Raw genomic sequence first — 20,454 nt, forward strand, 5'->3', positions numbered from 1 at the left:
CCCACTGTTATCGAGAGAGGGGGAGAGGGGCAGAGACCTCACTGTTATCGAGAGAGGGAGAGAGGGGCAGTGAGACCCCACTGTTATCGAGAGAGGGAGAGAGGGGCAGTGAGACCCCACTGGTATAGAGAGAGGGGGAGAGGGGCAGTGAGACCCCACTGGTATAGAGAGAGGGGGAGAGGGGCAGTGAGACCCCACTGTTATCGAGAGAGTGGGAGAGGGGCAGTGAGACCCCACTGTTATAGAGAGAGGGAGAGAGGGGCGGTGAGACCCCACTGTTATCAAGAGAGGGGGAGAGGGGCAGTGAGACCCCACTGTTATCGAGAGAGGGGTAAGAGGGGCAGTGAGACCCCACTGTTATAGAGAGAGGGGGAGAGGGGCAGTGAGACCCCACTGGTATAGAGAGAGGGGGAGAGGGGCAGTGAGACCCCACTGTTATCGAGAGAGGGGGAGAGGGGCAGTGAGACCCCACTGTTATCGAGAGAAGGAGAGAGGGGCAGTGAGACCCCACTGTTATCGAGAGAGGGGGAGAGGGGCAGTGAGACCCCACTGTTATCGAGAGAGGGGGAGAGGGGCAGTGAGACCCCACTGTTATCGAGAGAAGGAGAGAGGGGCGGTGAGACCCCTCTGTTATAGAGAGAGGAGCAGTGAGACCCCTCTGTTATAGAGAGGGGGAGAGAGGAGCAGTGAGACCCCTCTGTTATAGAGAGAGGAGCAGTGAGACCCCTCTGTTATAGAGAGAGGAGCAGTGAGACCCCACTGGTATAGAGAGAGGAGCAGTGAGACCCCTCTGTTATAGAGAGAGGAGCAGTGAGACCCCTCTGTTAGAGAGGGGGAGAGGGGCAGTGAGACCCCTCTGTTATAGAGAGGGGGAGAGAGGAGCAGTGAGACCCCACTGTTATAGAGAGAAGGAGAGAGGGGCAGTGAGACCCCACTGTTACAGAGAGAGGGTGAGAGGGGCAGAGAGACCCCACTGTTGTGGGGAGAGGGCCAGTGAGGGGCAGTGAGACCCCACTGTTATAGAAAGAGGGGCAGTGAGACCCCACTGTTATAGAGAGAGGGAGAGAGGGGCAGTGAGACCCCACTGTTATAGAAAGAGGGGCAGTGAGACCCCACTGGTATAGATAGAGGGGGAGAGGGGCAGTGAGACCCCACTGTTACAGAGAGAGGGAGAGAGGGGCAGTGAGACCCCACTGTTGTGGGGAGAGGGCCAGTGAGGGGCAGTGAGACCCCACTGTTACAGAGAGAGGGAGAGAGGGGCAGTGAGACCCCACTGTTATAGAAAGAGGGGCAGTGAGACCCCACTGTTATAGAGAGAGGGGCAGTGAGACCCCACTGTTATAGAGAGAGGGGCAGTGAGACCCCACTGGTATAGAGAGAGGGGGAGAGGGGCAGTGAGACCCCACTGTTATCGAGAGAAGGAGAGAGGGGCAGTGAGACCCCACTGTTATCGAGAGAAGGAGAGAGGGGCAGAGACCCCACTGTTATCGAGAGAGGGGGAGAGGGGCAGTGAGACCCCACTGTTATCGAGAGAGGGGGAGAGGGGCAGAGACCCCACTGTTATCGAGAGAGGGGGAGAGGGGCAGTGAGACCCCACTGGTATAGAGAGAGGGAGAGAGGGGCAGAGACCTCACTGTTATCGAGAGAGGGGGAGAGGGGCAGTGAGACCTCACTGTTATCGAGAGAGGGTGAGAGGGGCAGTGAGACCTCACTGTTATCGAGAGAGGGGGAGAGGGGCAGTGAGACCTCACTGTTATCGAGAGAGGGGGAGAGGGGCGGTGAGACCTCACTGTTATCGAGAGAGGGGGAGAGGGGCAGTGGGACCTCACTGTTATCGAGAGAGGGGGAGAGGGGCAGTGAGGCCCCACTGTTATCGAGAGACGGGGAGAGGGGCAGAGACCTCACTGTTATCGAGAGAGGGAGAGAGGGGCAGTGAGACCCCACTGTTATCGAGAGAGGGAGAGAGGGGCAGTGAGACCCCACTGGTATAGAGAGAGGGGGAGAGGGGCAGTGAGACCCCACTGGTATAGAGAGAGGGGGAGAGGGGCAGTGAGACCCCACTGTTATCGAGAGAGTGGGAGAGGGGCAGTGAGACCCCACTGTTATAGAGAGAGGGAGAGAGGGGCGGTGAGACCCCACTGTTATCGAGAGAGGGGGAGAGTGGCAGTGAGACCCCACTGTTATCGAGAGAGGGGGAGAGGGGCAGTGAGACCCCACTGTTATCAAGAGAGGGGGAGAGGGGCAGTGAGACCCCACTGTTATCGAGAGAGGGGGAGAGGGGCAGTGAGACCTCACTGTTATCGAGAGAGGGGGAGAGGGGCAGTGAGACCGCACTGTTATAGAGAGAGGGGGAGAGGGGCAGTGAGACCGCACTGTTATAGAGAGAGGGGGAGAGGGGCAGTGAGACCTCACTGTTATCGAGAGAGGGGGAGAGGGGCAGTGAGACCTCACTGTTATCGAGAGAGGGGGAGAGGGGCAGTGAGACCGCACTGTTATAGAGAGAGGGGGAGAGGGGCGGTGAGACTGGTCACCAAGCCCGGCCTGAGGCTCAGCACTAGAAGCTCACCCCTGACACCTGGTGGCAGCAACTGGGTATTGCAGGACTTGCCAGACCATGTTGTCGTAATGATGGTGCTTTCAAAGGGTGCAAGAGCAATTTTAATTCATACTGCCTTGTATCTCTTGGTCCCCTCTCTCTCAGGGAGATATCTGTAACATTGGCTGGTGTCTTTCATTCCTTCTCATGGATATATCTGTATACTGACCGGGGTCACTCAGTCCCTCCCTCGGGGAGATATCTGTACACTGACTGGTGACTCTCTGTCCCTCTCACTCAGGGAGATATCTGTACACTGACTGGTGTCTTTCCGTCCCGCTCTTTCAGGGAGATATCTGTACACTGACTTGTGTCCCTCAGTCCCTCTCTGCCTGGGAGATATCTGTACATGACTGGTGTCTCTCAGGCCCCTCTCCCTCAGGGAGATGTCTGTACACTGACTGGTGTCTCTCAGTCCCTCTCACTTGGAGATATCTGTACACTGACTGGTGTCTCTCAGTCCCTTTCCCTCAGGGAGATATCTGTACACTGACTGGTGTCGCTGAGTTCCTCTCACTCAGGGAGATATCTGTACACCGACTGGTGTCTGTTAGTCCCCTCTCTCACGGAGGTATCTCTACACTGACTGGTGTCTCTCAGTCCCCTCTCTCTCTGAGAAATATGTACACTGACTGGTGTCTCTCAGTCCCTCTCTCTGGGAGATATCTATACTGACTGGTGTCTCTCAGTCCCTCTCTCTGGGAGATATCTATACTGACTGGTGTCTCTCAGTCCCTCTCAGCGAGATATCTGTACAATGACTGGTGTCTCTCAGTCCCTCTCGGAGATATCTGTACACTGACTGGTGTCTTTCCGTTCCTCTCACTCAGGGAGATATTTGTACACTGACTGGTATCTCTCTGTCCCTCTCACTCAGGGAGATATTTGTACACTGACTGGTATCTCTCTGTCCCTCTCATTCAGGGAGATATCTGTACACTGACTTGTGTCCCTCAGTCCCTCTCTGCCTGGGAGATATCTGTACATGACTGGTGACTCTCCATCCCTCTCACTCAGGGTGATTTCTGTACACTGACTGGTGTCTGTCAGGCCCTTCTCCCTCGGAGATATCTGTACACTGACTGGTGTCTCTCAGTCCCTTTCACTCAGGGAGATATCTGTACACTGACTGGTGTCTCTCAGTCCCTTACCGTCAGGGAGATATCTGTATACTGACTGGCGTCTCTCAGTCCCTTTCCCTCAGGGAGATATCTGTACACTGACTGGTGTCTCTCAGTCCCCTCTCTCTCAGGGAGATATCTGTACACTGACTGGTGTCTCTCAGTCCCTCTCAGGGAGATATCTGTACACTGACTGGTGTCTCTCAGCCCCCTCTCTCTCAGGGAGATATCTGTACACTGACTGGTGTCTCTCAGTCCTCTCTCACTCAGGGAGATATCTGTGCACTGACTGGTGTCTCTCAGTCCTCTCTCACTCAGGGAGATATCTGTGCACTGACTGGTGTCTCTCAGTCCTCTCTCACTCAGGGAGATATCTGTGCACTGACTGGTGTCTCTCAGTCCTCTCTCACTCAGGGAGATATCTGTGCACTGACTGGTGTCTCTCAGTCCTCTCTCACTCAGGGAGATATCTGTGCACTGACTGGTGTCTCTCAGTCCTCTCTCACTCAGGGAGATATCTGTGCACTGACTGGTGTCTCTCAGTCCTCTCTCACTCAGGGAGATATCTGTGCACTGACTGGTGTCTCTCAGTCCTCTCTCACTCAGGGAGATATCTGTGCACTGACTGGTGTCTCTCAGTCCTCTCTCACTCAGGGAGATATCTGTACACTGACTGGTGTCTCTCAGTCCCCTCTCTCTCAGGGAGATATCTGTGCACTGACTGGTGTCTCTCAGTCCTCTCTCACTCGGAGATATCTGTACACTGACTGGTGTCTCTCAGTCCCCTCTCTCTCAGGGAGATATCTGTGCACTGACTGGTGTCTCTCAGTCCTCTCTCACTCGGAGATATCTGTACACTGACTGGTGTCTCTCAGTCCCCTCTCTCTCAGGGAGATATCTGTACACTGACTGGTGTCTCTCAGTCCCCTCTCTCTCAGGGAGATATCTGTGCACTGACTGGTGTCTCTCAGTCCTCTCTCACTCAGGGAGATATCTGTACACTGACTGGTCTCTCTCAGTCCCCTCTCTCGTGTGAAGTTTGGGTTAGGCGAGGGCCATGACATGCGCCCCTCCCCCATGCAGCTGCTGCATCCTCATTGTCAAGTATCCGGGCTGGTTAAGGGTGGGAACTTGGGCAAGAACCAAATGGTGGCAGAGGATCAGTGAGGATGGGAGAATAATGGTGGGGGGGGTGGGGGGGCGGTCAGGGAGAGAAAGTACAGGAGATTTATTTATTATTGCCCGAATTAAAATAAAATCTGGAATTAAAATACTAGTATCAGTAATGGTGGCCATGAAACTACCGGATTGTCGTTAAAAACCCATCTGCTTCACTAATGTCCTTTAGGGAAGGAAACCTGCCGTCCTTACCCGGTCTGGCCTACATGTGACTCCAGTCCCACAGCAATGTGGTTGATTCTTAATTGCCCTCTGAAATGGCCTAGCAAGCCACTCAGTTATAACATCTCGCCAAAAAAAGTCACAATAAGAATAAAACCGGACGGACCACCCGGCATCGGACCACTAGGCACCGGACACGACAAAGGCAAACCAAGCCCAGTCGACCCTGCAAGGTCCTCCTCACTAACATCTGGGGACTTGTGCCAAAATTGGGAGAGCTGTCCCACAGACTAGTCAAGCAACAGCCTGACATAGCCATACTCACAGAATCATACCTTTCAGCCAACGTCCCAGACTTTTCCATCACCATCCCTGGGTATGTCCTGTCCCACCGGCAGGACAGACCCACCAGAGGTGGCGGTACAGTGATATACAGTCAGGAGGGAGTGGCCCTGAGAATCCTCAACATTGACTCTGGACCCCATGAAATCTCATGGCATCAGGTCAAACATGGGCAAGGAAACCTCCTGCTGATTACCACCTACCGTCCTCCCTCAGCTGATGAATCAGTCCTCCTCCATGTTGAACACCACTTGGAGGAAGCACTGAGGGTAGCAAGGGCACAGAATTTACTCTGGGTGGGGGACTTCAATGTCCATCACCAAGAGCGGCTCGGTAGCACCACTACTGACCGAGCTGGCCGAGTCCTGAAGGACATAGCTGCCAGACTGGGCCTGCGACAGGTGGTGAGCGAACCAACACGAGGGAAAAACTTACTTGACCTCGTCCTCACCAATCCACCTGTCGCAAATGCATCTGTCCATGACAGTATTGGTTGGAGTGATCACAGCACAGTCCTCGTGGAGATGAAGTCCCATCTTCGCACTGAGGACACCATCCAATGTGTTGTGTGGCACTACCACCGTGCTAAATGGGATAGATTCAGAACAGATCTAGCAGCTCAAAACTGGGCATCCATGAGGCACTGTGGGCCATCAGCAGCAGCAGAATTGTATTTCAGCACAATCTGTAACCTCATAGCCCGGCATATTCCTCACTCTACCATTACCAACAAGCCAGGGGATCAACCTTGGTTCAACGAGGAGTGTGGAAGAGCATGCCAGGAGCAGCACCAGGCGTACCTAAAAATGAGGTGCCAACCTGGTGAAGCTACAACTTAAGACTACATGCATGCTAAACAGCGGAAGCAACATGCTATAGACAGAGCGAAACGATTCCACAACCAACGGATCAGATCAAAGTTCTGCAGTCCTGCCACATCCAGTCATCAATGGTGATGGACAATTAAACAACTAACGGGAGGAGAAGGCTCTGCAAACATCCCCATCCTCAATGATGGCGGAGTCCAGCATGTGAGTGCAAAAGACAAGGCTGAAGCATTTGCAACCATCTTCAGCCAGAAGTGCCGAATGGATGATCCATCTCGGCCTCCTCCCGATATCCCCACCATCACAGAAGCCAGTCTTCAGCTAATTCGATTCACTCCACATGATATCAAGAAACGGCTGAGTGTACTGGATACAGCAAAGGCTATGGGCCCTGACAACATCCCAGCTGTAGTGCTGAAGACTTGTGCTCCAGAACTAGCTGCGCCTCTAGCCAAACTGTTCCAGTACAGCTACAACACTGGCATCTACCCGACAATGTGGAAAATTGCCCAGGTATGTCCTGTCCACAAATGCAATCCGGCCAATTACCGCCCCATCAGTCTACTCTCAATCATCAGCAAAGTGATGGAAGGTGTCGTCGACAGTGCTATTAAGCGGCACTTACTCACCAATAACCTGCTCACCGATGCTCAGTTTGGGTTCTGCCAGGACCACTCAGCTCCAGACCTCATTACAGCCTTGGTCCAAACATGGACAAAAGAGCTGTATTCCAGAGGTGAGGTGAGAGTGACTGCCCTTGACATCAAGGCAGCATTTGACCGAGTGTGGCACTAAGGAGCCCGAGTAAAATTGAAGTCAATGGGAATCAGGGGGAAAACTCTCCAGTGGCTGGAGTCATACCTAGCACAAAGGAAGATGGCAGTGGTTGTTGGAGGCCAATCATCTCAGCCCCAGGACATTGCTGCAGGAGTTCCTCAGGGCAGTGTCCTAGGCCCAACCATCTTCAGCTGCTTCATCAATGACCTTCCCTCCATCATAAGGTCAGAAATGGGGATGTTCACTGATGATTGCACAGTGTTCAGTTCTATTCGCAACCCCTCAGATAATGAAGCAGTCCGAGCCCGCATGCAGCAAGACCTGGACAACATCCAGGCTTGGGCTCATAAGTGGCAAGTAACATTCGCGCCAGATAAGTGCCAGGCAATGACCATCTCCAACAAGAGAGAGTCTAACCACCTCCCCTTGACATTCAATGGCATTACCATCGTCAAATCCCCCACCATCAACATCCTGGGGGTCACCATTGACCAGAAACGTAACTGGACCAGCCACATAAATACTGTGGCTACAAGAGCAGGCCAGAGGCTGGGTATTCTGCGGCGAGTGACTCACCTCCTGACTCCCCAAAGCCTTTCCACCATCTACAAGGCACAAGTCAGGAGTGTGATGGAATACTCTCCACTTGCCTGGATGAGTGCAGCTCCAACAACACTGAAGAAGCTCGACACCATCCAAGATAAAGCAGCCCGCTTGATTGGCACCCCATCCACCACCCTAAACATTCACTCCCATCACCACCGGCACACCGTGGCTGCAGTGTGTACCATCCACAGGATGCACTGCAGCAACTCGCCAAGGCTTCTTCGACAGCACCTCCCAAACCCGCGACCTCTACCACCTAGAAGGACAAGAGCAGCAGGCGCATGGGAACAACACCACCTGCACGTTCCCCTCCAAGTCACACGCCATCCCGACTTGGAAATATATCGCCGTTCCTTCATCGTCGCTGGGTCAAAATCCTGGAACTCCCTTCCTAACAGCACTGTGGGAGAACCTTCACCACACGGACTGCAGCGGTTCAAGAAGGCGGCTCACCACCACCTTCTCAAGGGCAATTAGGGATGGGCAATAAATGCCGGCCTCAGCCCATGAACCAAAGGAAAAAGAACCCTCCGAGATCTCTGCGCTCCTCCAATTCTGGTCTCTTGCACGTCCCCCACTTCCTTCGCCCACCATTGGCGGCCGTGCCTTCAGCCATCTCGGCCCTAAGCTCTGGAATTCCCTCCCTTAAACCCTCTCCGCCTCTCCACATCTCAACTCCTTGGAGATGCTCCTTAAAACCTGCCTCTTTGACCAAGCTTTTGGTCACCTGTCCTAATATCTCCTTATGTGGCTCGGTGTCAAATTTTGTCTGATTCCGTTCCCGTGAAGCGCCTTGGGGGGGCATTTTACTATGTTAAAGGCGCTACATAAATGCAGGTGGTCGTTGTTGATCTACTGACGAGCAGCGTTAAACTCTTCTGTTGGCGTTTACCTTTCACGGTGAGCTGAGCGCTGGAACGGGCCTTCCCCGCGGTGAACTTCACCAGCCCGCTCATGTCGGGCGACGTTACGCTCAGGATGAGCCGCTGGACTGTGCCATGGTTCTCCACGCGGACCCCTTTCCCAGTGCGAAGGACCTGCCCGTTGAGGCTCCACTGAGGGGGTCTGATCACAGGCACCGATACCTCACACTCCATCTGGGCCTCCCCCGGAGCCCTCACCTCCACATCGACCAGGCCCCTCACCACCAGAATGGCTTGTTCTGGAAAAGAATTCGGTCGGGAAAATAGTCACTGCTCTTTTCCTTCCTTTTTTCTTTTTCTCCTCTTTCTCTCTCACTCTCTCTCTCTCTCTTTCACCGTCTTTTTCTCTTTCTTTCACTCTTTCTTTCACTCTTTCTTTCTCTTTCTCTCTTCCATTGTATCTGTGGAACATAGGAACAGGAGAAGGCCATTCAGCCCCTCGAGTCTGTTCCGCCATTCAGTTATATCCTGGCTGATCTGCACCTCAACTCCATTTACCCGCCTTCGCTCTGTATCCCTCGATACCCGACACCCAACAAAAAATCTATCAATCTCAGTCTTGAAAGCTCTAACTGACCCCCAGCATCCACAGCTTTTTGGGGGAGAGAGTTCCAGATTCCCACTCCCCTTTGTGTGAAGAAGTGCTTCCTGACATCACCCCTGAACGGCCTGGCTCTAATTTTAAGGTTCTGCCCCCCTTGTTCTGGTCTCCCCCCCCACCAGAGGAAATAGTTTCTCTCTATCGACCCTATCAAATCCGTTAATCATCTTAAACACCTCAATTAGATCACCCCTTAATCTTCTACACTCGAGGGAATACAAGCCCCGGAAGAGCTGGCATCGGCCCGATGGGCTGAATGGCCTCCTTCCGTACTGTAAACTTCCATGGGGCAGTGCATCACCCCTGAACAGGCTGATTTGAAGCTTACGGTCCCCGTTGAGTAGCCGCAGCGGGCGGGACGTGTAGTCGCGAGGCGCTCGATCGCGGACCACCCCAACGTACCTTCTACCAAGACCCTGGCGGAGGAACAGTCATCGAAGGCGTCGCAGGTGTAGGTGTCCTCGTCCTGGAAGCTGACGTCGTGGATAATCAGTTTGCGGTAACAGTCCTCACTGCAGATCTCGTACTTGCCCGCCGCCTGCAGCTCGGAGTCGCCCCTGTACCATCGCACCCTGGCCCGAGGCTTGGACACCGTGCACTCCAGGATCACCTTGTGTTTCTCCAGCGCCGTCTTGTCACGCAAAGGCTTCACAATCTTGATCGGCAGCTCTGATTGAGGGGGTGGGCGGGGGGAGGGGGTGGGGAGAGAGAGACGTCAGAGCAACAGGTGGCGCCCGGGAGCCCTTTCACCGCTCGCGTCGCGCCCTAGAGTTTCCTCCTTGCCCCTCACGGCTCGTGCCACGCCCAAGATATTCCCGCTCGCCCCTCTCCACTTGCGACACGCCTGAGATTCCCGCTCGCCCCTCACCACTCGCCTCGTGCCCGAGAGATTCCTCCTTGCCCCTCACAGCTCGACGAATCCATAGAAAACCACAGAACCATAGAAAAGATACAGCACAGAAGGGGGCCATTCGGCCCATCGTGTCCGCGCCGGCTCGAAGAACAACCAGGTGCCCATTCCAATCCCACCTTCCAGCACCCGGTCCGTAGCCCTGCAGCTTACAGCACTTTAGGTGCAGGTCCAGGTACTTTTTAAAAGAGTTGAGGGTCCCTGCCTCTACCACCAATTCGGGCAGCGAATTCCATACACCCACCACCCTCTGGGTAAAAAAGTTTTCCTCATGTCCCCTCTAATCCTTCCACCAATCAGCTTAAATCTATGTCCTCTAGTTCTTGAACTCTCCGCTAGGGGAAACAGGTACTTCCTGTCTACTCTATCTCGGCCCCTCATAATTTTGTACACCTCAATCAAGTCTCCCCTCAGCCTCCTCTGCTCCAAGGAAAACAACCCCAGCCTATGCCATCTCTCCTCGTAGCTGCAATTTTCAAGCCCTGGCAACATTCTTGTAAATCTTCTCCACACTCTCTACAGAGCAATTACATCCTTCCTGTAATGTGGTGACCAGAACTGTGCACAATACTCCAGCTGTGGCCTTACCAGCGTTTTATACAGTTCCATCATTACTTCCCTGCTTTTGTATTCTATACCTTGGCTAATAACGGAGAGCATTCCGTATGCCTTCTTCACAACCTTATCTACCTGTACTGCCACCTTCAGGGACCTGTGTACATGCACTCCAAGGTCTCTCACTTCCTCTACCCCTCAATATATTCCCGTTTACTGCGTATTTCCTTTTACTGTTTGCCCTCCCTAAGTGCATTACCTCACACTTCTCCGGGTTGAACTCCATTTGCCACTTTTCCGCCCACTCCACCAACCCATTGATATCTTCTTGGAGTCTACAGCTATCCTCTTCACTATCAACTACACGGACAATTTTTGTGTCGTCTGCAAATTTGCCAATCATGCCCCCTACATTCAAGTCCAAATCATTAATATATACCACAAACAGCAAGGGACCCAACACTGAGCCCTGTGGCACACCACTGGAAACGGATTTCCATTCGCAAAGACATCCATCGACTTTTACCCTTTGTTTCCTGTTACTGAGCCAATTTTGGATCCAATTCGTCACATTTCCCTGTATCCCATGGGCTTTTACCTTTCTGACCAGTCTGCCATGCGGGACCTTGTCAAATGCCTTACTAAAATCCATGTAGACAACATCCACTGCACTACCCTCATCAATCCTCCTTGTCACTTCCTCAAAGAATTCAATTGACCTTCCCTGAACAAATCCATGCTGACTATCCCTGATTAAACCATGCCTTTCCAAGTGACAGTTTATCCTATCTCTCAGTATTGATTCTAATAGTTTGCCCACCACCGAGGTAAGACTGACCGGCCTATAATTGTTCGGCCTTTCCCTTGTACCCTTTTTAAACAATGATACTACGTTTGCAGTCTTCCAGTCCTCCGGTACCTCCCCTGTATCTAGTGAGGATTGGAAAATGATCCTCAGAGCATCCACTATTTCCTCCCTGGCTTCCTTCAATAGTCTAGGAAACAATCCATCCGGCCCTGGTGACTTATCAACTTTCAAGGATTCCAGTCCCTCTAGTACTTCCTCTCTCGTTATGTTTACCTTCTCCAATATTTCACACCTCTCCTCTTTAACTACCACGTCCGGGTCATCCCTTTCCATTGTGAATACGGAGACAAAATATTCATTTAAAACCCTACCCACATCCTCTGCTTCTACACACAAGTTACCCTTATCATCCCTGATAGGTCCCACCTTTTCCTTTGCTATCCTCTTGTTCTTAATGTACTGATAAAACATCTTTGGGTTTTCTTTACTCTTACTAGCTAATATTTTTTCATTTCCTCTCTTTACTTTCCTTATTCCCTTTTTTACGTCATCCCTGTACTTTCTATACTCCTCTAGGCTTTCTGCAGTATTTAGTTTTCTGAGACAGTCATAAGCTTTCTTTTTCTGCTTTATCTTGCCCCCTATACTTCTAGACAACCAGGGGGCTCTAAATTTGGCAGTGCCACCCTTTTTCTTTGAGGGGACGTGTCTGCATTGCACCCGTAGAATTTCACTTTTTAGTGCCTCCCACTGGCTTGCCACTGATTTCTCCTCAAGTAGTTGTGTCCAGTCCACTTCTGCCAAATCACCTCTTAGTTCTGTAAAATTTACCTTCCCCCAATTTAAAACGTTTACTCCTGATTTAACTCTGTCGTTTTCCATAATAATGCTGAATTGTGGTCACTATCCCCAATATGGTCACCCACTGTCACTTCACCCACTTGCCCATCTTCATTTCCCAGGACTAAATCTAGAATTGCATCCCCTCTTGTTTGGCTTGTCACGTACTGGCTAAAAAAGTTCTCCTGGATACCGATCAAGAATTTTGCGCCCTCTGTGCCCCTCACACTGTTTGAATCCCAGTTGATGTTCGGGTAGTTGAAGTCTCCTACTATTATTGCCCTCTTATTTTTGCACTCAGAAATTTGCCTACATATTTGTTCTTCTGTCTCCCTTTCGCTATTCGGGGGTCTATAGTACACTCCTAGTAGTGTGACTGCCCCTTTTTTATTTCTTAGCTCAACCCATATGGCCTCGATTGATGATCCATTTAGCATATCATCCCTTCTCACAACTGTAATTGATTCTTTAACCAATAATGCTACCCCCCCTCCTTTTTTATCACCCACTCTATCCTGCCTGAAAACTCTATATCCCTCCCCAACAGAACTAGCAAATGCCCCCGCGAGGATATTGGTCCCAGTTCTGCTTGGGTGCAACCCGTCCAGCTTGTACAGGTCCCGCCTTTCCCAGAATCGGTCCCAATGCCTCAGGAATTTAAACCCCTCCCTCCTACACCATCTCTCAAGACACGCATTCATCTGGTCTATTCTCCTATTTCTGCTCTCGCTAGCACGTGGCACTGGGAGTGAGGTGGACAGGTGAGCGGGGAGGAGAGATCAGGTTTCCCTCCCGCCTCTACCAGTCGGCTGTGTATTCCTGACATTCAAACCCCGAGCCGTGCAGACCGGAAGATCTCAGTTTCGTTTCCGGGTCTGCACACTTGTTAGCGTTGATCTTAGCGTACGCGGCAGGTAGGGGGCACTACAGTTGGCCTCAGTGCCCCTCGTTGCTATCGAGTTTCAAATCCCTCCATGGCCTCGCCTCCACCCCACCCCCCCCCCCCCCTATCTCTGTAACCTCCTCCAGCCCCACAACCCTCCGAGATCTCTGCGCTCCTCCAATTCTGGCCTCTTGCGCATCCCCGATTTTAATCGCTCCACCATTGGCGGCCGTGCCTTCAGCCGCCTAGATCCTAAGCTCTGGAATTCCCTCCCTAAACCTCTCCCCCTCTCTCTCCTCCTTTAAGACGCTCCTTAAAACCCACCTCTTTGCCCAAGCTTTTGGTCACCTGTCCTAATATCTCCTTATGTGGCTCGGTGTCAAATATTGATTGACAATCGCTCCTGTGAAGCGCCTTGGGACGTTTCACTACGTTAAAAGCGCTATATAAATGCAAGTTGTTGTTGTAGAGTGACTCCTCCTGGACAATAAATGTTGGGTGGATTGGAATTTGAGGAATGATTATGTAAAATTGGGCATGTTCTCACTGGAAAAGAGAAGGTTGAGAGGTGGTGATGGTCGCTGCCTTTAGGATTCTAAAGGGACTAAATAATGTCGACCATGACGGGCTGTTTCACCTTGTCCAGAACAGTAGACCCCGAGGACACGGCCTGTGCTCGAAGGGACGGGAAATTCAAAACTAACCTGTGGAAACAATATTTCAGCGAGTGAATCTATGGAACAGACTCCCAAGGGATGATGTGGGAGCAGTTAGTATTAATTCATGCAAATGTAAATTAGAGAGATTTCTTACAGAAAATAACATCTTGGGATCCAGTATACGATTAATTTGAGACCTGACGTGTGGCGAGTGTAACAGGCTCGGGAGGAACAGGTGACTTTGGACCTCTGGTTCCCGAAGCTCTCCCCCACTGGGGGTTTTCCTCACCTCATGTCTGGGTCTGTTGGAGACTCAGTGATAGAGATTGATGGCTGTGATTAGTCAATAACTCCCATTATCATCGTATCATGGGATTACCGGGATGGGAGAAGGTGAACTAGACGGACCCTGGTCTATTTTTTGTCTGGCGGTTCCTATGCGAGAACAGGATTGGGCTGATGCTAATGCCCCATGAGGTTGAATAGTCTTCCATCACTTTAGGCTTATGCGAGCAAGAACGGCCACTTGCCTGGCCCCCCCCACCCTCCGCAAGAGCTAGTGCCTTCAGCACGTTCCCTCATCGTCGCTGGGTCAAAATCCTGGAACTCCCTCCCTAACGGAACCGTGGGAGAACCTTCACCACACGGACTGCAGCGGTTCAAGAAGGCGGCTCACCACCACCTTCTCAAGGGGCAATTAGGGATGGGCAATAAATGCCGGCCTCGCCAGCGACGCCCACATCCCATGAACGAATTTTTAAAAAGCAGAGAAAGAAAGAACTTGCATTTATATAGCGCCTTTCACCACCTCAGGATGTCCCAAAGTGCTTCACAGCCAATGAAGTACTTTTTGAAGTGTAGTCACTGTTGTAATGTGGGAAACGCGGCAGTGAATTTGTACACAGCAAGATCCCACAAACAGCAATGTGATAATGACCAAATAACCTGTTATTATTGATGTTGGTTGAGGGATAAATATTGGCCCAGGACATCAGGGAGAACTCTCCCTGCTGTTCCTAAAATGGGATGTTTTACAACCACCTGAGAGGGCAGACGGGGCCTCGATTTAACGTCTCATCTGAAAGACGGCACCTGCTGACATTGTAGCACTCCCTCAGTACTGGCGTTGGGATTGTCAGCCTGGATTATGTGCTTGAGTCTCTCGAGTGGGACTCGAACCCACGACCTTCTGACTCAGAGGCAAGAGAGAGCTACCCGACGAGCCATGGCCGATCACAATTCAAGGAGAGGTGCCCGTCACTGAACGAAAACGGAAACAGGACTGAGAATAGAGCGGCAGACTTACCGTCAACGTCTAGACGAGCCACAGACGCGACGTTCTTGGCGGTGAATTGGATCTCCCCCGCGTCCTCCGGCCGCACGTTGCAGATCAGCAGGAAATGTTTGTTCCCTGGACAAATGGGATGACAAAAAAACATTGATTTTTCCATGGCGCGAAAACCCGTTTTCCTCGCCTCAAGGGGCTGACTCCTGCTGGAGTCTGGCTCCAAAATGGCCGGGGGCTCTTCCTGGTACCTGATACCTGGTCCAGCTCATCACTCTACCTGGGGGAGGCTAGAGACTGAGGGTCAGGCAGCTCATTCGAGGGCATCACAACCAAGCCAGACCCTGCTCTCACCTGTTGCCCTCGTTCATACGTGTACCCACACACACGTGCACAGACACACGTATGCACACACACATGCACTTTCCTAAAGGGGCCACTGCACAAGGATCAGCAGCAAACACTCCCAGGGCAGGTACAGCACGGGTTAGATACAGAGTAAAGCTCCCTCTACACTGTCCCATCAAACACTCCCAGGGCAGGTACAGCACGGGTTAGATACAGAGTAAAGCTCCCTCTACACTGTCCCATCAAACACTCCCAGGGCAGGTACAGCACGGGTTAGATACAGAGTAAAGCTCCCTCTACACTGTCCCATCAAACACTCCCAGGCCAGGTACAGTGCGGGTTAGATACAGAGTAAAGCTCCCTCTACACATATAAAAAGTAAAAAGATAGTTAAAGCAATAGTAGGGCCAACGAGGGACAAAAGAGGGAATTTTCTTGCGGAGGCGGAGGGCACGATTGAGGTACTGAATGAGGACTTTGCATCTGACTTCACAAAAGGAGAGGATGACGTTAATGTTGCAGTAGAGGAGAGAGGAGTAGAGATATTGGATAAAATAAAATTAGATAGAAAGGAGGTTGGCATCACCCAAAGTTAATAAGTCACCGGGTCCAGATGGGAAGCATCCTAGGTTGCTGAGGGAAGCAAGGGTGGAGATAGCAGAAGCTCTGACCACAATCTTTCAATCCTCCTTGGATATGGGAATGGTGCCAGAGAACTGGAGGATTGCAAATGTTGCACCCTGTTCAAAAAAGGGGAGAGGGATAAATCTGGTAACTACAGGCCAGTCTGTCTAACGTCTGTAGTGGGAAAACTACTAGAGACCATTGTCAAGGACAAAATTAATTCTCACTTGGAGAAACATGGGTTAATTAGGGACATCCAGCATGGATTTGTTAAAGGCAAATCGTGTCTGACTAACCTGATTGAGTACTTTGATGAAGTAACAGAGAGGGTTGATGAGGGTAGTGCAGTAGATGTTGTATAGATGGACTTTTAAAAGACATTTGATAAAGTACCACATAACAGACTTATTAGAAGCACATGGGATTAAAGGAACGGTGGTAACGTGGGTACACATTTGGCTGTGGGATAAGAGGCAGAGAGTAGTGGTGAACAGATGTTTTTTTTTATTCGTTCATGGGATGTGGGCGTCGCTGGCGAGGCCGGCATTTATTGCCCATCCCTAATTGCCCTTGAGAAGGTGGTGGTGAGCTGCCTTCTTGAACCACTGCAGTCCGTGTGATGAAGGTTCTCCCACAGTGCTGTTAGGAAGGGAGTTCCAGGATTTTGACCCAGTGACGATGAAGGAACGGCGATATATTTCCAAGTCAGGATGGTGTGTGACTTGGAGGGGAACGTGCAGGTGGTGTTGTTCCAATGTGCCTGCTGCCCTTGTCCTTCTAGGTGGCAGAGGTCGCGGGTTTGGGAGGTGCTGTCGAAGAAGCCTTGGCGAGTTGCTGCAGTGCATCCTGTGGATGGTACACACTGCAGCCACTGTGCGCCGGTGGTGAAGGGAGTGAATGTTTAGGGTGGTGGATGGGGTGCCAATCAAGCAGCCTGCTTTGTCCTGGATGGCGTCGAGCTTCTTGAGTGTTGCTAGAGCTGCACTCACCCAGGCAAGTGGAGAGTATTCCATCACACTCCTAACTTGTGCCTTGTAGATGGTGGAAAGGCTTTGGGGAGTCAGGAGGTGAGTCACTCGCCACAGAATACCCAGCCTCTGACCTGCTCGTGTAGCCATAGTATTTAAATGGCTGGTTCAGTTAAGTTTCTGGTCAATGGTGACCCCCAGGATGTTGATGGTGGGAGATTCGGCGATGGTAATGCCATTGAATGTCAAAGGGAGGTGGTTAGACACTCTCTTGTTGGAGATGATCATTGCCTGGCACATGTCTGGCGCGAATGTTACTTGCCACTTATCAGCCCAAGCCTGGATGTTGTCCAGGTCTTGCTGCATGCAGGCTCGGACTGCTTCATTATTTGAGGGGTTGCGAATGGAACTGAACACTGTGCAATCATCAGCGAACATCCCCATTTCTGACCTTATGATGGAGGGAAGGTCATTGATGAAGCAGCTGAAGATGGTTGGGCCTAGGACACTGCCCTGAGGAATTCCTGCAGCAATGCCCTGGGGCTGAGATGATTGGCCTCCAACAACCACTACCATCTTCCTTTGTGCTAGGTACGACTCCAGCCACTGGAGAGTTTCCCCCCTGATTCCCATTGACTTCACTTTTATTAGGGCTCCTTGGTGCCACACTCGGTCAAATGCTGCCTTGATGTCAAGGGCAATCACTCTCACCTCACCACTGGAATTCAGCTCTTTTGTCCATGTTTGGACCAAGGCTGTAATGAGGTCTGGAGCCGAGTGGTCCTGGCAGAACCCAAACTGAGCATCGGTGAGCAGGTTATTGGTGAGTAAGTGCCGCTTGATAGCACTGTCGATGACACCTTCCATCACTTTGCTGATGATTGAGAGTAGACTGATGGGGCGGTAATTGGCCGGATTGGATTTGTGCTGCTTTTTGTGGACAGGACATACCTGGGCAACTTTCCACATTGTCGGGTAGATGCCAGTGTTGTAGCTGTACTGGAACAGCTTGGCTAGAGGTGCAGCTAGTTCTGGAGCACAAGTCTTCAGCACTACAGCTGGGATGTTGTCGGGGCCCATAGCCTTTGCTGTATCCAGTGCACTCAGCCATTTCTTGATATCACGTGGAGTGAATCGAATTGGCTGAAGACTGGCTTCTGTGATGGTGGGGATATCGGGAGGAGGCCGAGATGGATCATCCACTCGGCACTTCTGGCTGAAGATGGTTGCAAACGCTTCAGCCTTTGTCCTTTGCACTCACATGCTGGACTCCGCCATCATAGAGGATGGGGATGTTTACAGAGCCTCCTCCTCCCGTTAGTTGTTTAATTGTCCACCACCATTCAGGACTGGATGTGGCAGGACTGCAGAGCTTTGATCTGATCCGTTGGTTGTGGAATCGCTTAGCTCTGTCTATAGCATGTTGCTTCCGCTGTTTATCATGCATGTAGTCCTGAGTTGTAGCTTCACCAGGTTGGCACCTCATTTTTAGGTGTGCCTGGTGCTGCTCCTGGCTTGCTCTTCTACACTCCTCATTGAACCAGGGCTGATCCCCTGGCTTGTTGGTAATGGTAGAGTGAGGAATATGCTGGGCCATGAGGTTACAGATTGTGCTGGAATACAATTCTGCTGCTGCTGATGGCTCACAGTGCCTCATGGATGCCCAGTTTTGAGCTGCTAGATCTGTTCTGAATCTATCCCATTTAGCACGGTGATAGTGCCACACAACACATTGGATGGTGTCCTCATTGCGAAGACGGGACTTCGTCTCCACGAGGACTGTGCAGTGGTCACTCCAACCAGTACTGTCATGGACAGATGCATTTGCGACAGGTAGATTGGTGAGGACGAGGTCAAGTAAGTTTTTCCCTCGTGTTGGTTCGCTCACCACCTGCCGCAGGGCCAGCTTGGCAGCTATGTCCTTCAGGACTCGGCCAGCTCGGTCAGTAGTGGTACTACCGAGCCACTCTTGGTGATGGAAATTGAAGTCCCCCACCCAGAGTACATTTTGTGCCCTTGCTACCCTCAGTGCTTCCTCCAAGTGGTGCTCAACATGGAGGAGGACTGATTCATCAGCAGGAGGTTTCCTTGCCCATGTTTGACCTGATGCCATGAGATTTCATGGGGTCCAGAGTCAATGTTGAGGAGTCCCAGGGCCACTCCCTCCTGACTGTATATCACTGTACCGCCACCTCTGGTGGGTCTGTCCTGCCGGTGGGACAGGACATACCCAGGGATGGTGATGGAAGAGTCTGGGACGTTGGCTGAAAGATATGATTCTGTGAGTATGGCTATGTCAGGCTGTTGCTTGACTAGTCTGTGGGACAGCTCTCCCAATTTTGGTACAAGTCCCCATATGTTAGTGAGGAGGACTTTGCAGGGTTGACTGGGCTTGGTTTGCCTTTGACGTATCCGGTGCCTAGTGGTCCGATGCCGGGTGGTCCGTCCGGTTTTATTCTTATTATGACTTTTATTTCGACGAGATTGTGCAACTGAGTGGCTTGCTGGGCCATTTCAGAGGGCAATTAAGAATTAACCACATTGCTGTGGGTCCGTTCATCCGTTGTCGCAGTGTTTGCATGGTCTTGCCAATGTACCATGCTCCGGGGCATCCTTTCCTGCAACGTATGAGGTAGACAACGTTGGCCGAGTCATAGGAGTTTGAACCATGTACCTGGTGGGTGGTGTCCTCTCGTGTGATGGTGGTATCTGTGTCGATGATCTGGCATGTCTTGCAGAGGTTGCCGTGGCAGGGTTGTGTGGTGTTGTGGACGCTGTTCTCCTGAAAGCTGGGTAATTTGCTGCGAACGATGGTCTGTTTGAGGTTGGGTGGCTGTTTGAATGCGAGTAGTGGAGGCGTGGGGATGGCCTTAGCGAGGTGTTCGTCGTCATCGATGACATGTTGAAGGCTGCGGAGAACATGGCGTAGTTTCTCCGCTCCGGGGAAGTACTGGACGACGAAGGGTACTCTATTGGTTGCGTCCCGTGTTTGTCTTCTGAGGAGGTCTATGTGATTCTTCGCTGTGGCCCGTCAGAACTGTCGATCGACAAGTCGAGCGTCATATCCCGTTCTTACGAGGGCGTCTTTCAGCGTCTGTAGGTGTCCATCGCGTTCCTCCTCGTCTGAGCAGATCCTGTGTATTCGTAGGCCTGTCCATAGGGGATGGCCTCTTTGACGTGGTTAGGGTGGAAGCTGGAAAAGTGGAGCATCGTGAGGTTGTCCGTGGGCTTGCGGTAGAGTGAGGTGCTGAGGTGCCCGTCTTTGATGGAGATTTGTGTGTCCAAGAAAGAAACCGATTCTGAGGAGTAGTCCATGGTGAGCTTGATGGTGGGATGGAACTTGTTGATGTTATCGTGTAGTCTCTTCAGTCGGGGAACACTTTAGCAGTCAAGGACATTCAGCCACCGATCTTCGGGTAAGCGTTCTCCAAGGCGGCCTT

At 51.7% G+C, this 20,454-nt stretch overlaps 1 protein-coding gene across 5 annotated transcripts in view; it reads right to left on the bottom strand.

Moving 5' to 3' along the window:
* LOC137323481 (obscurin-like protein 1) overlaps positions 1-20,454 on the bottom strand; it is a 270,089-nt gene that overhangs the window by 4,095 nt on the left and 245,540 nt on the right. For all 5 annotated transcript variants that reach the window (XM_067986989.1, XM_067986986.1, XM_067986987.1 and 2 more), the window contains 3 exons: positions 15,096-15,200; positions 9,537-9,803; positions 8,503-8,772 (listed from right to left, as the gene is read on the bottom strand). In XM_067986989.1, the coding sequence (XP_067843090.1) occupies positions 8,503-8,772; positions 9,537-9,803; positions 15,096-15,200 (642 nt within the window). The remainder of the gene's footprint in view (positions 1-8,502; positions 8,773-9,536; positions 9,804-15,095; positions 15,201-20,454) is intronic.

This window comes from Heptranchias perlo, chromosome 7 (assembly GCF_035084215.1).
Source record: "Heptranchias perlo isolate sHepPer1 chromosome 7, sHepPer1.hap1, whole genome shotgun sequence".
Classification (NCBI taxonomy): domain Eukaryota; kingdom Metazoa; phylum Chordata; class Chondrichthyes; order Hexanchiformes; family Hexanchidae; genus Heptranchias; species Heptranchias perlo.